The sequence below is a fragment of the Micromys minutus genome, assembly GCF_963924665.1.
Source record: "Micromys minutus genome assembly, chromosome: 25".
Lineage (NCBI taxonomy): Eukaryota > Metazoa > Chordata > Mammalia > Rodentia > Muridae > Micromys > Micromys minutus.
Genome location: NC_137960.1, coordinates 39,124,425 through 39,140,879, shown reverse-complemented (window position 1 = coordinate 39,140,879; position 16,455 = coordinate 39,124,425). Strand labels below are relative to the sequence as shown.

General features: G+C 42.9%; 1 protein-coding gene across 3 annotated transcripts in view; it reads left to right on the top strand.

Annotated features, from left to right (window-relative positions):
• SESN1 (sestrin 1) overlaps positions 1-16,455 on the top strand; it is an 87,719-nt gene that overhangs the window by 59,922 nt on the left and 11,342 nt on the right. For 2 of the 3 annotated variants that reach the window (XM_080937864.1, XM_080937863.1), the window contains exons 2-4: positions 12,642-12,707; positions 13,877-14,077; positions 14,996-15,178. In XM_080937864.1, coding sequence (XP_080793990.1) covers positions 12,642-12,707; positions 13,877-14,077; positions 14,996-15,178 — 450 coding nt within the window. Of the gene's footprint in view, positions 1-5,842; positions 5,986-12,641; positions 12,708-13,876; positions 14,078-14,995; positions 15,179-16,455 lie in introns of those variants that run through there. The other variant, XM_080937865.1, reaches the window with a different exon arrangement.

The window sequence follows — 16,455 nt, the reverse complement described above, 5'->3', positions numbered from 1 at the left end:
ACAATGGTCTATGCACAGACAGTGTCTGACTTGCATGTACCTGTCCGACTTAACAAGTGACTTACACTACACATGCTGCTGGGGAACCTTGTCTTGCCAGTGCATGAAAAAAAAAAAACCAGCCCAGAAATCAAAGCAGCCTGAGAGTATTAGTAGCTTCCAAAGGAGGAGGGAGAGGCTAAAAGCAGAGCTAAACCTGAAACAAGCTGAGCTCCCTGCCTCTGAGGACATATGGCAGCCCCCAAGTCTCCAAAGCACTAACAAAACAATATTGAACTGGTTGTGAAGCTCTGAACGGAGCCAATGCTGTAACTGACATGGCACTTTAGAGTCTCCATGTGCTGGTGGATGTACACAGAGGCACTGGAACTGCGGCAGAGCAGGCATCCAGAGCTTAATGATGAGCTAAGAGACGACTCAGATCACGTCTGTCCCTACAGTGAGTGCGGAGAATTATCTTAGGCAGTGGGTGGGTCTTGGGGGCACAGCAAGATAGTCTTGCTGATCTGGAGAGCATGAGGTCATAGAGATGAGAGTGGCAGGGAGAGAGGGGGAGAGAGGCTCTGTGACAAAGGCCCAGACCACCCACAGCACATCCTCCCTCACCTTTCTGAGCTCCACTGAGTCAAATCAAGGCAGTGAGTTTTCTTTCTGCCTCATTTCTTTTCTGGCTCTGGAACCAAGGGCTCAGAGTGCTACAGCAGCTCAGTTTAAATTCGTCAGGAGAAGCGGCTTCACATGATGACTGCTGTTCGGCAGTGCTGGTCTGTAAATCAGAAAGACATGGGTGCTAGTTCCATATTGCATTTCACTTGTATGACCTGGAACAAATCAGTCATGGTTCATTGAGTTTCTGGTTCACAAATGTGAACACTAGGGTAATGGGAGCTGCTTTCTGCACACACGTTTGCTGTCTGACACATAGGACTTGATAAGTTACTGGTCTCTTCATCATCAGCCTGGAAAACCCGAACACATATTGTAACATACTGAATTTTTAAGGACGAAGATGACTTTTAAATTTAAAACCATTAAGGCTTTTTAGAATACTGTCTATTTACAAGTATGGGTAATAAATAGCCCATATGTTTTAATTCCTTTGTGCAGGGATTTAAACATTTGACATATGTCTTATGAAGAAGAAATCTGACTTAAGAAACCTTAAGTTAGAGGGAAAAACAGTGACTGGTCCCCAGTCTTGCTGCTTTAAAGTAACATAATTATGAAAATTCAGCTGAGGAAGTGTAAAAGCACAGAGCAAGTAAGAATAATTAAAATTAAGTTTATGTTGGAAGGATGGCAATGTACCCAAAGCCCGAGGAGGAAGAGGACAAAGTGCTTCGTTAGCAGGGTAGCTCTGTATTTAAAAACAGGAAGATACAAGTTGGAGGAGAATATTTTTGACAAAATTAGTAAGCAGAAGTAACGTTATAAACCAGCTTATTCTACATGAAACATTTTAATTGACAACTGGGAATTTTGAACTACATAAATCTGACAGACCCCACTCCCACTCTTGGTTTAAAGACTGAAGCCATTGCTATATTCGTTCCCAACTATGGGACACAGTCTGACCCTGGTGAGTGCACTACGGATCTGTGCTATGACTTTGGTTAGCAACCTGAAGCATGTGGCGTGTGAAAGCATGGTCACTGTCGGTCACTTAGAGTTCTATTAATAACTGTTCTTTCTAAGACAGTGCCTATTCCATCATATGACTTGATTATAAATCGTAAAGACCTAATGAGCTTGGCTAGCAGAGCAAATAATCTGAGAATTATCTTCTAGATTCCAAGACCTGGAGTGTGGGGCTTCCTCCTAGGAGCACGTTACCACCTCCTTGGACAGAGAAAACCGTGGCACTGGTCTCCCTCACCTTGCTTGTCACACCACCCACATGCCGAGTCAGGGTTGCCCTAGCCACCTCTGACATCTCTCTGCTCCCCAGTTTGCCTCATTCAGTATGTTTTTCTAAACATCAGCTAAATGCAGATAGAATGTTGCTCTTTTGTTTAAACCTTTCAGTATCTTCACAATACCCTTAGGAATGAAACCCATATTCCTTAATGAAAGTTGAATGCAGTACCTAAAGCTTCTGTACATTTGCCTCCTAGTCCTCTCCTTCCCCCTCTGCTCCAGACATTTATTCACTGGACTTCCTTCCCTTTGCATTTGCTGGATGCTTTACTAAGGCCTGCCTCCCTGCTCCCAAAATCTCCCCTGACTTTTTTTTTTTTTAACCAAAAAAAATGGTTCCCAGCTCCATCTAAGGTGTTCTTCCTCCAGAAAGCCTGTGGTGACTGATCACTCCATGCCTGACTGAGTGTTCGCAGTCAGAGTCAGGATCATGCCATTGCTGTTGCTCTGCTTTGCGTACGTGTATGAGCTCTTTCTGAAGAGATGAAGGCTGTGGGCATTCTGCTAAGGACACATGCAGAGAAAATGAATCTCAGTTTGACACAGCTTGTGATTTGGCCAAAACATTTTAGAGGAAAAGATAATTCTGTTACCTCCTTGATCAGATGCCAGGATTCCTCCTAAAAGGAACAAAATGTTGAAATGAAATGTTCAAATAGCAGACTTTACAAACTACCTCCTAGCCTCTGCTGAGAGCTCTTAGCAGATGTGGAAATCACAGGCCCTCCCAGGCCTGCCCCATGCTCGGGATGCTTGTCCTTAGCTTTGGTCTTCACGACAGGCTCAGTGAGTCCAACACTGGGCACCTTGCTGCCCCACTCAAGAGATAAACTGCTTAGGTAAACACAGACTTTCTAATACATGACTTGGAGGGAAACATCCCAAGCAGTGAAAGCCACATAGTATTTCCAGGACAATTAATTAATACATTTGCTACAATTCATGGTCACTGTAGATTTATTTGGGGCAGTGCTTTTTAATATTTTTTAATGGACATAAAGTAACTAATTCGTAGTACTGTTTATGCAAGAGATCAGAAGTTAGTGCCTTTGAAAGTATGTGTTTATTTAAGTAAACTCCTTTCCTTTCATTTTTTTTAAAGATGTATTTATTTCATGTATGTGAGTATACTGATTCAGACACACCAGAAGAGGGCATCGGATCTCATTGTAGATGGTTGTGAGCCACCATGTGGTTGCTGGGAATTGAACTCAGGACCTCTAGAAGAGCAGTCAGTGCCCTTAACCACTCAGCCATTTCTCCATCCCACTCTTGTAAGTATTTAGGTTAGTCTTTATAGACACCGTAAAGGATCTTTTTGGTGTTTCTAATTTGGTTGGGGATATCTGACATTTTTATTATTAGTTAACTCTACATCCCAATTGCAGACTTCTCTTCTCCCAGTTCCTCTTTCTCACCATCCCCCATCCACCCTTCTTCCCTTTCTCCTGAGAAAAGGGGAGGTCTTCCATGAATATCATTCTGCCTTGGCATATCAAGTTCAGTAAGACTAGGCACATCTTCTCCTATTGAGGATAAATAGGCAGTCCAGTTAGGGGAAAGGGATCCAAAGACAGGCAACAGAGTAAGGGACAGCCCCTGTTCCTGCTCTTAGTAGTCTACATGAAGACCAAGCTGCCAACTGTTACATATGTGCAGAGGGCCTAGGTCTCTCTAATGCATGTTCTGTGGTTGGTGGTTCAGTCTCTGTGAGACCCTGTGGGCCCAAGCTAGTTGATTCTGTAGGTTTTCTTGTGGTGCCCTTGACCCGTCTTGCTCCTTCAATCCTTCCTTCCCCCTCTTCCATAGGATTTTCCAAGCTCCATCCAGTGTTTGTCTATAGGTCTGTATCTGTTTCTTTCAGTTACTGGATGAAGCCTCTCAGATGGCAACTACACACACACACACACACACACACACACACAAACACACATACATATATAATAGTATCTGGGGCCAGTTGTCTTTCATGGCACAGGTCTCAAGCTGGGCCAGTCATTGGTTGACCCTGCATATCTTATAGGCAGGACAAATGAAAGCTTTGTGGCTGGGTTGGTGTCCAAGTCTTGCCTGCTTACAGGAGATGGCTGTTTTCAGCTGAACTATTTTTTTTCAATAAATACTTATCAAGTTATAAATATATTAGACACTATATATGCAATATACAAATTTAGCACTTTATTATTTTTAAACCATCTTGGAATTAGCTGAATTCATGTTTTTCCTTTGTATCTTGTAAATAGAAAGGTAAACAATATTTTTGCAATGGAGAACAATTTTTCTTTTAAAGATTTATTTATTTATTATATTTGAGTGTACTGCAGCTGCCTTCAGACACACCAGAAGAGGACATCTGATCCCATTACAGATGGTTGTGAGCCACCATGTGGTTGCTGAGAATTGAACTCAGGACCTCTGGAAGAGTAGTCAGTGCTCTTGACCACTGAGCCATCTCTCCAGCCCAGAGAACAATTTTAATAACTTAATAAACATGGCATACCCTGCTAGATAAACTAAAACTATAACTTCAGAAAACAAAACCATCACTCAACAACAATTCCAGAGCCATCAATTTTCATCATTTTTAAACTTTACTCATTTTTAAACTAGCTTTTATGAATTTCAACCCCACACATCAATTAAACTCATTTCTCTAAGTTCCTCATTTACTGCCAGTTCATGTGAGATGGGCAGCTTAATGGACTGTATTGTTTGTTTATGGCTAGGTAGAAATTTGATTATACCGTCTATTTCTGTGGCTCTTTAGTGGAAGAGTGCTTAGACCTCTCTGTAGCCTCTCTTTTATTAATTAAGCAGCTTGCGTCTCTTGGTTAAAAAAGGAAAGATTTTGGGGAGGTCTATAAGAAGCTGCAACATTGAAAAAGAAAGAGTAACATTTTAACCCGCCCTTTCAAACTCTCAGCAGTCAGTCTCTTTGACACAGTGTAGCCTCACCTCCCCAGACCGACACTTAGTTTCATCTTGACACTTAGTTTCATCTTGAAGTCCTAGTTGTGTCTGTCAGTGTTCGTAGTCTAAGCTCCTTTTATTTCCTTTGAATATGTTCTCATTGTTTCTTTTCTTAACCTGATCATGTAAGCTTTTGAAAACACAAGCATAGCGAAAGGAGATCTTATTTAACAAGGTTTTTCCCCCCACTTTAAGAAATCAATAAAGCTACCAAAGGAAGGAAATAAGATTGGCACAAGATTTAGATTCTGCATCTAAAAATGTCAGTGATTTATGTCTTAAAACTCTGTTTTTCCAGGTTCCTTGTTAGATTTCACAAAGGGTTTTCTTTGTAATGCAAGGTATCTGTGAGGGAATATTAGATGTTGTAATGCCATGGAATATAGTTGTTGAAGAAAGACAATTGGGAGACCTGCTGCCAAGGAAAATATTTAGAGTTTCTACATCACTTGCCAAGAATAAATTTTACATTGAATATAGGCCATGGTCTCCTGCTTCTGCAGTCCATTTTGCCTCATTTGGCCATCAGAAAAGAAGAAGGTTCGGTAGTTTGTACAATTTAAGGAAAACTGGATTTCGCCTGGTGTTGCCAGGGTCCGGCTAGATGCTGATTGCCTATGGGTAAATGCCCTGCCCTAGCCTGGGAGACGGGAAATTAGGTTGCCTTTCCCTGCGTCCCGGGATGCACATTGCATCTTCCTGCCAGAGTTCCACCCAGCTAGCCTGTTCCCAAACTGAGTGTCAGCTCCATGCTGGGCGCTTGGCCTTCAAGCTTGTTTTTGCTGGCCTGGCCCGCACGCTCTCCAACCCCAGCGCCAAGGGGTGGGGCTATGAGTCCCCGCGGGCCGGCATTGGCGGGCGCGCCCGCCCGGCAGTGGAGTGACGGGCGTGGGGCGGGGCCTCGCGGCTTGTTTGTCAGAGCCGCCTGCCCCGCCCCCGCCGTGTGCGGACTGAAGCTCTGCAGCGACGGACTGCGGCCGTAGCCGCCCCTCCGACATGCGCCTGGCCGCCGCGGCGAACGAGGCGTACGCGGCCTCGCTGGCCGTCTCGGAGCTGCTGGGCTGCCACCAGTGTGGCGGTGGCCGCGGCCAGGACGAGGTACGGGGCGGGCGAGGGCTGAGGGCGGTGGGGCCGAGCACTGCCAACGCTAGCTCGCACCCATAGCTTCGCAGACGCCCCCAGGGCTGCGCGGCCTGTGCAAAGGGAGTGCACTGCTGGGCAGGCGACCAGATCGTCTAAGGGGAGGTCTCGGAACAGAGTAAGGACTGCTCTGCTGTGCCGACGCGCAAAAGTCAGGGCAGCAGAGCTGAAGTCTCGGGTCAAACAGCCTGTGGATTTTCCCCTCTGGCGCTCGGTCAAAACAGATTGTTCAGTCACCCTTCCCTCGCCGACGTGCGTTTAGAAATGGACACATTTGGGTCGTTTAATGATACTGCCTGGGATAAAAAACGCCGCCGCCAAGCTCTGTGCTGCTGGATGCAGCACTTGCCCTTGTTTATTAAACCATTCCTGATGTGCCTGAACCAGCTTGCAGAACTATTTGAGGTGTGTGTGTGTGTGTGTAAGTGGTGCAAATAGGATGATATTTAAAATTGCTAAAATAACCATCGCTAAAAGGTGAACACCCAAAGGCTTTGAATCTAAAGGGATGAGAGTCAATACTGAAATTGGAATTGAAATTAGAATGTTAGATTGTTTTAGATCAAGAGGTCTAAATGTGAACAATCTTGTTGCTTTGCCCATTAAAATGATATGGGTGAATTTTTAATAGTGTATTAATTGTAACACTACATATAGTCATGAAAACGTAAATGACTCCATGAAAGGTGTAGAATACAAGTGTTTTCTAGATGTCAACATTCCTGGATACTTTACATGCTGGTTGTTTACACATACAAAAACAAGCTTCAAAAATAATTTTTAAAGCTCAGTGATAGACTGCTACTTAGCACGTGAAAGGCTCTGAGTTATAAACTCGGTGTCAATAAATCAACCATAAAACATTGCTCTGGAAATTAAAAACAAAAACAAAAAAAGAGTGTGGAAATGTTGAGTTAACTTTTACAGTTTGTGTGTACGCAGGCCACCATAGATCTGTCTGCTCCATTCTTACAGAAACGAACCCTAGTGGCAGCCCATAGCTCTGCTGTTTCTGTGTGCAGTGTGCTCAGCTCAGACTGAGACTTCCCACAGAGCCACAGCAGCAGTGCACAGGTTATAACAGTGCCTGTGGGACTGCATTCAACAAACTGGAGAGCTTTGCATAGCTGCACTTCACTCTGACACGCTCAGCATTTAAAACAAACTAGGAAGTGGTGTCTTGGGAAAACTAGTCACTACAAAATCGGGATTGGCACAGTTCTCTCAAGTAGCAAGCTTCCAAAAATTGTTCTCCTCCTCCTCTTCCTCCTCCTCCTCCTCCTCCTCCTCCTCCTCTTCCTCCTCCTCCTCCTCCTCCTCCTCCTCCTCCTCCTCCTCCTCCTCTTCCTCCTCCTCCTCCTCCTCCTCCTCCTCCTCCTCCTCTTCCTCCTCCTCCTTCTCCTCCTCCTCCTCCTCCTCCTCCTCCTCCTCTTCCTCCTCTTCCTCCTCCTCCTCTTCCTCCCACCACCCCTTCATCTTCCCTCCTCTCACCATCTAACCCAGGGCCCTGTAAATGCTAGGCAAATTCTGTACCACTGAGCCCCATCCCCAACCCAGTTGTAGTACTTTGAAGTCAGGAAGTTTTTCTTTTTCTAAACCATGGTTCATGGAACACACACACACACACACAAAGAGGTACCTAACTTCTCGTGTTTTTAAATAGCATAGCAGTGTTAATGACAAGAAATTTAGTACAATTTTGCTGTAGTTCAAGCACTCTAAATAAAAACAACACTTCTCACTCCTCAATTCTTCTGAAATATTTGAATGTTAAAATGTCCACAAAATGCTAGATCAACAAGGGTTCTCCCAAGATGGGGGGTTGGGATTAGAATTTTATTTTCTATAAAATGGTTTGCTTTCTTTGCCTTGTTGAAATATACTTTCTACTTGTGTAAATTTTACTAAAAGCAAGATTGGCATCAATGTTATAAGTCATAGACTAAAATATCTAGATGGGCTTTTTTTAATGCATCAAGTGGACAAAGAAAAAATGCTTCAAACAGTTTGCTTATTTTTACCTAATTTTCAAGTAGGCAGACTGATACCTCAGCAATTCTTTGGTTCTCATTTGTGGTCAGTCAGTCATTCTGGAGACTGGTAAAGGCCTGTCCATGAGCAAAGCCTGTGGGTCCACAGTGCCACGGTACGTACTGTTCCCGTGTGCTGTCCACGCTCATTGGCAGTGTTGTACAGTGGTGAGGGTCGGGTTGCTTTGGTTGTGGTCATTGCTTTCAGATATTGGCGTTAGTGTTGTTGATGGCTGGGGAGTCCTAGTTCTCATGTTAGTTTTTCCAGCCACGCCTTCATGGAGAACCTGTGAGGTTTATGCTGATTAACATCTGCATCTGAGTTCAGCGAGGCCATTTATTCTTGGCAGGTCTGCCTCCTAGAATCTGGACTGTAAGATTTGCTCAGCGTCTAATTGAATTCTCACAACTACAGAGGGGAGAATACTTGAAGTAGCCTGCACAGGAAGTTAGAAAATGCATTCATTTTGAGTTGGGCTTTCACACTGAGAAAGCATTAAAGACATTGGCTTCTCTTTCATAAAGATTATAAAAGACATACATTTTGTAGATTTCAGTGTCATAAATTACATGTTCCTTGTTTGTAGATACTAGTACTTAGACCGGTACTTGGTTCCTTCTATGTTGCTCTTAATTTCTTTATTCCCATTATTAGCTCTATATCTTTTCCTCTTTATATCAGTTAAGGAATAAGCAGAAAACTAAAAAACAGTTTGATTCTCAGACCTTTCTGGTGTGTGTATGAGTGCACACACATGCACACCCTCACAAGCTTGGTAAACTCTTCTGTTACATATCATGAGGTAGATGTGGTACTGTTGCTGCTGTATCTTCCTCATCATTTATAAATTACTTACACCCTAGACATAAGAATTTAAGTGCTCTGATGCGAATTACAAACTCACTAACAGAAGTTCTTATTTTGGCCCAAACCTTCTTACCTGGTCTGTCATTTTTTCTCAGATGATGCATAGAGACACTTACTTGGTCATGCTTGGGATCAACCATAGGGCCTACACATGCAGGGACAGCTCTCTCCACTGAGCTGGCCATCGTCCCAGTGTGTGCTTCGGGACTCTTCCAAAATGAGTCCCCATGCAAGCTTGAGTAAGAACAGGTCCTGTGAGAAAACTGTCACCTGTTCACTTTCTCAGGTCAGTGTGTGTGCTGGGAGAGAGGCTGGGTAGAGCCACTCACTGGGATATAGTCAGCTCCTCAGGGACGCCCCAGATGACTAGCCCCTTTGTTTTCTGAGTGGCATAAAATTAAGTAGAGTAGTTCATGGCTCTTATATCTGTCATGTACCTAATCTGTTAGCTGGGATGGGGGTAACATCTCTTTAGCCTCGCTTCCAAACAAGGAGAGTACAGTCACTTGATTCGGAGGAGAAGGAACCATGCTTCTCATTTCTCGGTCTTGATCAGCCTTCACTGAGGCAGACTTGACTGTCACCTCTGACCTTCCCATCTCTTCTCTCATCATTTCTCTCTGCTTTTATGAGATGCACGACCTCAGTCTCTCAGGTTCTCTGGGAACTGTCTGGTAATGAATACTGGAGTGACTGTCCTGGGTGTCATAGAATCAGTAGAAACACTGTCAAGTACTGTGCATTGGGCATCTAACCCACCCAGGGGACACTTGTCCCCCCCTCTTATGACTTTATTCTTTGTCTTACTTTTTCTTAACATGTTTTTAAGTATTTTACCCTTGAAGAAAATATATTTAAAGGGATCAGGGACACTCCCTTGGCCATTAGAATTAGGAAGAATTAGGAGGAAGTAGAAACTGGTGCCAGCACGGCCACTAAACGTGGCTAAAGAGCGATGGGAGCTCTCGTCAGGTGTGAGCTGCCGTGTGAGTACCCAGGGCCTTTAGGGGAGCAGCACAAATGCTCTTACCACGCACCCATCTCTCCAGCCTGTCGTTTGTTTGCTTTTAAACGGGCTCCTCCTATTTAGCTTTAATATGGCTGATCTGGAAATCACTGTGTAGACCAGGCTAGCCTGGAACTTATGGAGTACAGAGATTAAAGACTCGTGTCCCCATGCTCTTCACATTCTGTTTTATGAAGCATTCATGGCTACCTTACAGGAATTATAAAATTACTATTTTATAACAATTTGGTATATAGCCTATTTAGTATAGAAACAAAACCAGAATAATATAATTCAACCTGTATGTTTGAAGGCCAAATAGATGTTGATCTGGTATCATTTAAAGAAATAGTATCCAGAAGTACACGTGTGTGTCTACTTCCTTTCTCTACACCCCACCCTAACATATGTTCTGCTGCATTGTTCTGCAGGACAGCAGGGTTGCTGCTCATGTTGAACTTTTCAAACAGTCCTCTGCTGCTGCTGCTGTTGTTTTAGCAGTCGAGAGCGTGGTTTCAGTCCTTCTCACTTCCTTTCCTTGGAACTGTCTCTGACCCTTTGCAGTCTCTCGAGTTTTCTGTCCATCTTTGACTCTGCACTCTTCCCCTCATGCGAGTCTGTTTTCTTACCAGAGTTATTGGTCTTTAATGCTGACTTCAGGTTCTGTATCATTAGCGGGTATATGCCACTGCATATGTGAGCACTTGGTAGTATGATTTTTTTTGTTTTGTTTTCATGTTTAACTCTGATTTATTGTAGATTAAAATATAATTTGACTTCATCTTTTTCTGAGTGAGATTAAAAAGAAGAAATGAGCCTCAGCTTTGTACTTCTTCCCAGTGAATTTTAACTCATATATAGTTTGGTCAGAGTTAAGAAGTTAGACTAAAGGGGTCATTGTTTTATATGAATAGCTACATTTGTTTCAAGAGGAACATTTTTCCCTTCTGGAACTTACTGCACACTGTTCAAACGTAGACACATACATGGACAGACTAGTGAGTGTCACTTCTGATGAGTAAAGTATTGCACACTATCTTCAGTATGAGTGTGGACTAATCACAGCAAGAAGCTACCACTGCCCAGTAAGATTTGACTTAATGACTGCAATAAAGCTGAGGTATCACGGATTCCGTTGGCAAGTAGTCTACCTGGGATTCTTCCACTAAAGATTCTCTTATCCTGCTTGCTGTTTCAGGGGAAGGGTAGGGGCAGAACTTGCTGCTTGACTGAGGATGACTTTGAACTTAGAATCCTCCTGCTTCCACATGCCAAGTGCTGGGATTACAGTTGTAAACAAGTACTCTTCCAACTAAGCCGCATTCCTAGTCCTGTCTGATCTTTACAAATGTATTATATTCAAAAGGCTTTCATTTGCTCAGAACAAAGTTTTTTAATTCACTCTGTTCCTTCACAGTTTTCTCTCCATAGCAAAGCAGTTAGTTTGGAGAGATAGCTCAGTGGGTAAAACCACTAACCACACAAATGTGAGGACCTAAGTTCACATCCTGGGAACCCATGTAAAATCCCATAGGCCTACAGGAACATGGAAGGGGAAAGAATCCCCCAGAAGCCTAAGAGCCAGCTAGCCTGGCACACACAGTGCACAAACAAGAGATCCTGTTGTCCTCTGACCTCCATAAGGGCCACACAATACATGCTCTCCCATATTCACACACACACACACACACACACACACACACACACACACAGGCATGCATACACAGACATGTAGTGTACACACAAAGAACACAAATCGGAAATACCTGTTTTTTATAATGAACTTTCAGAAGCAGTAAGGACAGTATAAACAGCGTTTCTATTTGTCTGAGAGCAGCCATAGAAGTAGGTTCTCTCCATCTAGAATGTGGGGACTGGGGCTGGAGGTCAAGTTCTATGCTTGGCTGCAGGCTCTGTCTCCATCCCAAAAGTGCTCCTCTTTTTAAACAAAAATAGTATTTGTATATAACATAATTTTACAAATAAGAATTTATCTTCAGTTGTATTTATTTTATTTTTATTTACTTTATTGTATTTTACAGCTTAAAAGTGATAATGGATTGATTGCCCTCAAAAGTTTTATTACGGTCATTTTGATATTATGTCAAAAGCACTAACAATCAGTCCTCTGTCCCTGTTACTGTGCTGCTCTGTTGGTATAAGAGAGAGAATTCTAGATTGTGTCAAAAGGCAGAACGCTAACAAGGCGGTAAACAAGCACAGCCTTGGTTTTCCTGACGTGTTTTCACTCAGCCACAGAGAGCATGCCCCTTTTCACTTTCTGCTTGCTTTGAGGTGTTTTATCAGTACAGTAATGATGGCTTAGGTAATGATGCTTTAAGATGTCTATACAGAGGTATTGCTGTTTTTACTTCCTGACAGAGAGTGATGCTTTTGTTGACTTAGATATGCGAGCACACTGGTCTTGTTTTGTATCACTGTGCTGAACTTTCTGTTCCGGACTCTCTGCCAAGAGCTTTATGCAAAACTCTGGTTTCAGTGAAACAGGTTTTATTGTCTTTAGTCAGAGTCATATTAGAAGGTGTCAACTGTGTGATGCAAATAGAGGAGCTGTTGTGTATGTGTAACCGTGACACGGCGACTGTAGCGAGCCCGTCTGTTTGCACTGGCGGCTTTTCCTCTTGCTCCTTTAGCCTCCGTTTGTGCTGTTTACTGCTGGAGGTCTGAGATGGTGTCATTTCTTTTCTAGGAACTCGGAATCAGAATCCCTCGGCCACTAGGACACGGACCAAGCAGGTTCATCCCAGAGAAAGAGGTGCGCTGTTTTAAAGTACACAGTGAACTGCCTGCTTTTAAGGAAACATTTTTATGACCCACATCTTGGCATCTGAATGATTGCTGGTCAACAACATGTTTTACACAGTTACTCAGAGTTAGTCACGCTTTGGCAGTGGGTTCATGGGATTAGAAAGCTGTCACAGTCACATTGATTTCTAGGATTTCATGATGCATTTTAAGCATCTGTATTTAATCAAATATAACTGAGACTTGTTGGTGACTTGCCCTCCACCTGCTTACATTTACATCTTGCTTAGGGATACTTGGAAGAGAGGGACTCAGTCTTGTTGGTGGCAGTGCTACACTGGACCTTTTGTGCTACAGAGGGAGAAGCTTCTGTGCTTTATTGTCCTAAGTCCTTACTATTAACCGTGACTCTCATTAAGCGAGAATCGTGTTATAAGGAAAGGTTTTAATGTCTGCTGGCAAACTCTGGGCATTTAACAGTCTAAATCTGCTTCTTGGTCTAGGTTCTTGTCGAGTCTGCACGAATCATATCCAGATCCTTTAACGTTCAGTTCAGCCTTTGTTATTTCCCACCATATAGTGGGACTATTCTTCAGCTTTGCTGAAGTTTAAATTCATAACTCCTCTCTGTAGAATTTAACCTACTTTTAAATGGAACAATGCAACAGAGTCATATTTTCTTCAACGCCAATATATAATATGTGTGAATGTACTTCAGTGTATAACATGTATGAATGTACTTCAGTATGTAACATGTGTGAATGGACTTCAGTATATAACATGTGTGAATGGACTTCAGTATGTAACATGTGTGAATGGACTTTAGTATGTAACATGTGTGAATGGACTTCAGTATATAACATGTGTGAATGGACTTCAGTATGTAACATGTGTGAATGGACTTCAGTGTATAACGTGTGAATGTACGTAACATGTGTGAATGGACTTCAGTATGTAACATGTGTGAATGTACTTCAGTATGTAACATGTGTGAATGGACTTCAGTATATAACATGTGTGAACGGACTTCAGTATATAACATGTGTGAATGGACTTCAGTATATAACATGTGTGAATGGACTTCAGTATGTAACATGTGTGAATGGACTTCAGTGTATAACGTGTGTGAATGGACTTCAGTATGTAACATGTGTGAATGTACTTCTCCTCTCTCTACAGATGCTGCAAGTGGGCAGTGAAGACGCAGAGACGCACACGTTATTTGCAGACTCTTTTGCTGCTTTGGGTCGTTTGGATAACATTACATTGGTGATGGTTTTCCATCCACAATATTTAGAAAGTTTCTTGAAGACTCAACACTACCTACTGCAAATGGACGGGCCTTTGCCCCTCCATTATCGGCACTACATTGGAATCATGGTTTGTAAACATCCAGTGAAAAGTTCGTTTTGTTTATTTTTTATTTCTTTAGGAGGATTAATGCTTTTGACACAAGGATACTTATATTATTTTCTGGCTTGTAATCATATTCTGATTTGTAATAGCATATAATTAGATAGCTTCTATCTTCCCTGGCTTTAAATAAGTATGTTTTCAAATATAACAAAAAAAAAAAAAAATACCACTAGAAGTAGTTTTATACAATACTAAGAACCATTTCTTTAAAAAAAAAATTGTGATGTGTGTGTGTGTGTGTGTGTGTGTGTGTGTGTGCACACGCGCGTGCGCGCGCGCGCGCGTGCGTGCATGCATCAGAGACAACTTGAAGGAGTTGGTTCTCTCCTTCACCATGAGATTAGACTCGGGTTGTCAGGCTTGGTGGCTGGTGCCTTTCCCCACTGAGCCTTCCTGCTGCACCAGAGCCACTCCCATCTTAGAGGTTAGAGTAAAATGTAAGATGTTAGAGATCCCTCCCTCCCTCCCTTTCCCCCACTACCCTCCCTCCTTCCCCAGCAAAAGTTTATGTGTAGCCTAGACTGGCCTCAGACTTGCTATATATCAGCGGGTGACCATGAGTATCTGGTCCTCCTGCCTCTGCCTCCCCAGTATGAGTAATTTACGTGCTTCATTGAAACTGCTTCTTAGTCTGAGGGTCTTCTGAAAGCTGGCATAGAGGCAGCATTTCTAAAGTTTATTTGTTAAGCAATATTTTGTTCCTGAAAATTTTATGAGGTGTTTTCTGTGTTATATTGGATTTTTTAAATTTCTGTATTTCTGTAGTCTGGAAAATGTAAACTGAATAACCAAAAAATATCTATTTTGTTTGTTGTAAAGAAAACAGATTGGTAATCGTGGGAACGTTTAACACAACTGCACTGTCTTTTATCTTCTGTGAAGGCGGCAGCAAGGCACCAGTGTTCCTACCTGGTGAATCTCCACGTCAGCGACTTCCTTCACGTCGGTGGGGACCCCAAGTGGCTCAATGGCTTAGAGAATGCTCCTCAAAAACTACAAAATTTAGGGGAACTTAACAAAGTGCTAGCCCATAGGCCTTGGCTTATTACCAAAGAACACATTGAGGTAGGTATGTCCAGTGTCGCAATGTTTAAAGTGGTAGTGATTTTCAGAACAGTTTGGGGTCTGTACAAGAACTGGATAGAAGGATGGGGCAGTCAAGCCCAAAGCCCTGGCTTCATCTCCTGCTGCAGAGACTGGGCTTGCTGGGATATTCCTATTATCCCCACACTGGGAGGTGGGTGGGTGGGTCCATAGATGGATGGATGGATGGATGGGTAGGTGGGTGGGTGGGTAGGTGGACAAAAGGAAGGAAGGGAGAAGAAAGGAAGGAGAGAAGGCAGGGAGGAAGACAAGTAGGAAGGAAGGAAGGAAAGAAAGAAGGAGAGGAGATCCAAGGTTCAAGGTTACCATCAGCTGCATAGTGAGTTTGAAGCTGGCTTGTGTGGCCTGAGTCTCAAAAAATCAAAAGGAAGAAAAAGGAGGGAAGGCAGAAAAAGAAAGGGAAGTCATATCGAAATCCCCAGACACACGACTTTATGCTGTTATCATCTGGACTTTGTGTGGTACATTCACTTGTAAGTAATGAGCCAATGTTGATGACACTGCTGTTGACTAAAGTCCACAGTGCTCTTCGTAAGTATGTGACGTTATTACTGCACAATGCAAAAGACTAAGTATTCACTGTGTTGTGCTTTCTCCTGAGCCCCACGACCGCTGGGTTCTGATTATATCTCCAGTGTATCATTTCCAGACTGTTACATAGTTAATGCTGTATAGTACAGAACTTGCAGGCTGACTTCCATTTAGCAGTATGCATGTGAAGTTATTTATTCTTGCTCATGTATTTTTTGTTTTCAGAGACAGCCTGTGCTTTATGTGATGTGGTGTGTGTGTGTGTGTGTGTGTGTGTGTGTGTGTGTGTTCAGAGATAGTCTTGCTATTTCAAGGCTGGCTTAGAACTTGCTATGTAGTCAAGTCTGGCCTTGAACTTTTGATCTCCTGCCTCACCCTCTGGAATTACAGATCTGAGCTACCTCTTCTGGTTCTTATCTTTTTAAATGACTTCATAGATCATTTGTTTTTATTGCTCAATGACACTCCCATTTTTCTACTTAAGGGGCCTCCTGATTATTACCAACTTTGATCTGATATGAATAAAATTGTTTAATTCACATGTAAATGTTTGTGTGGTCAGAAGTTCTCAGCTTATTTGGGTAAAGAGCTAGGTGCATGACTACTGGGTTGCAGTGAGTTGGTGTGCAGTGTAAGACAGAAAGTCTTCCAGAGCGCAGTCCCTGTGGTGTGTCTGCTGCCTACACCTCTGCCCCTTGGTCAGCGTT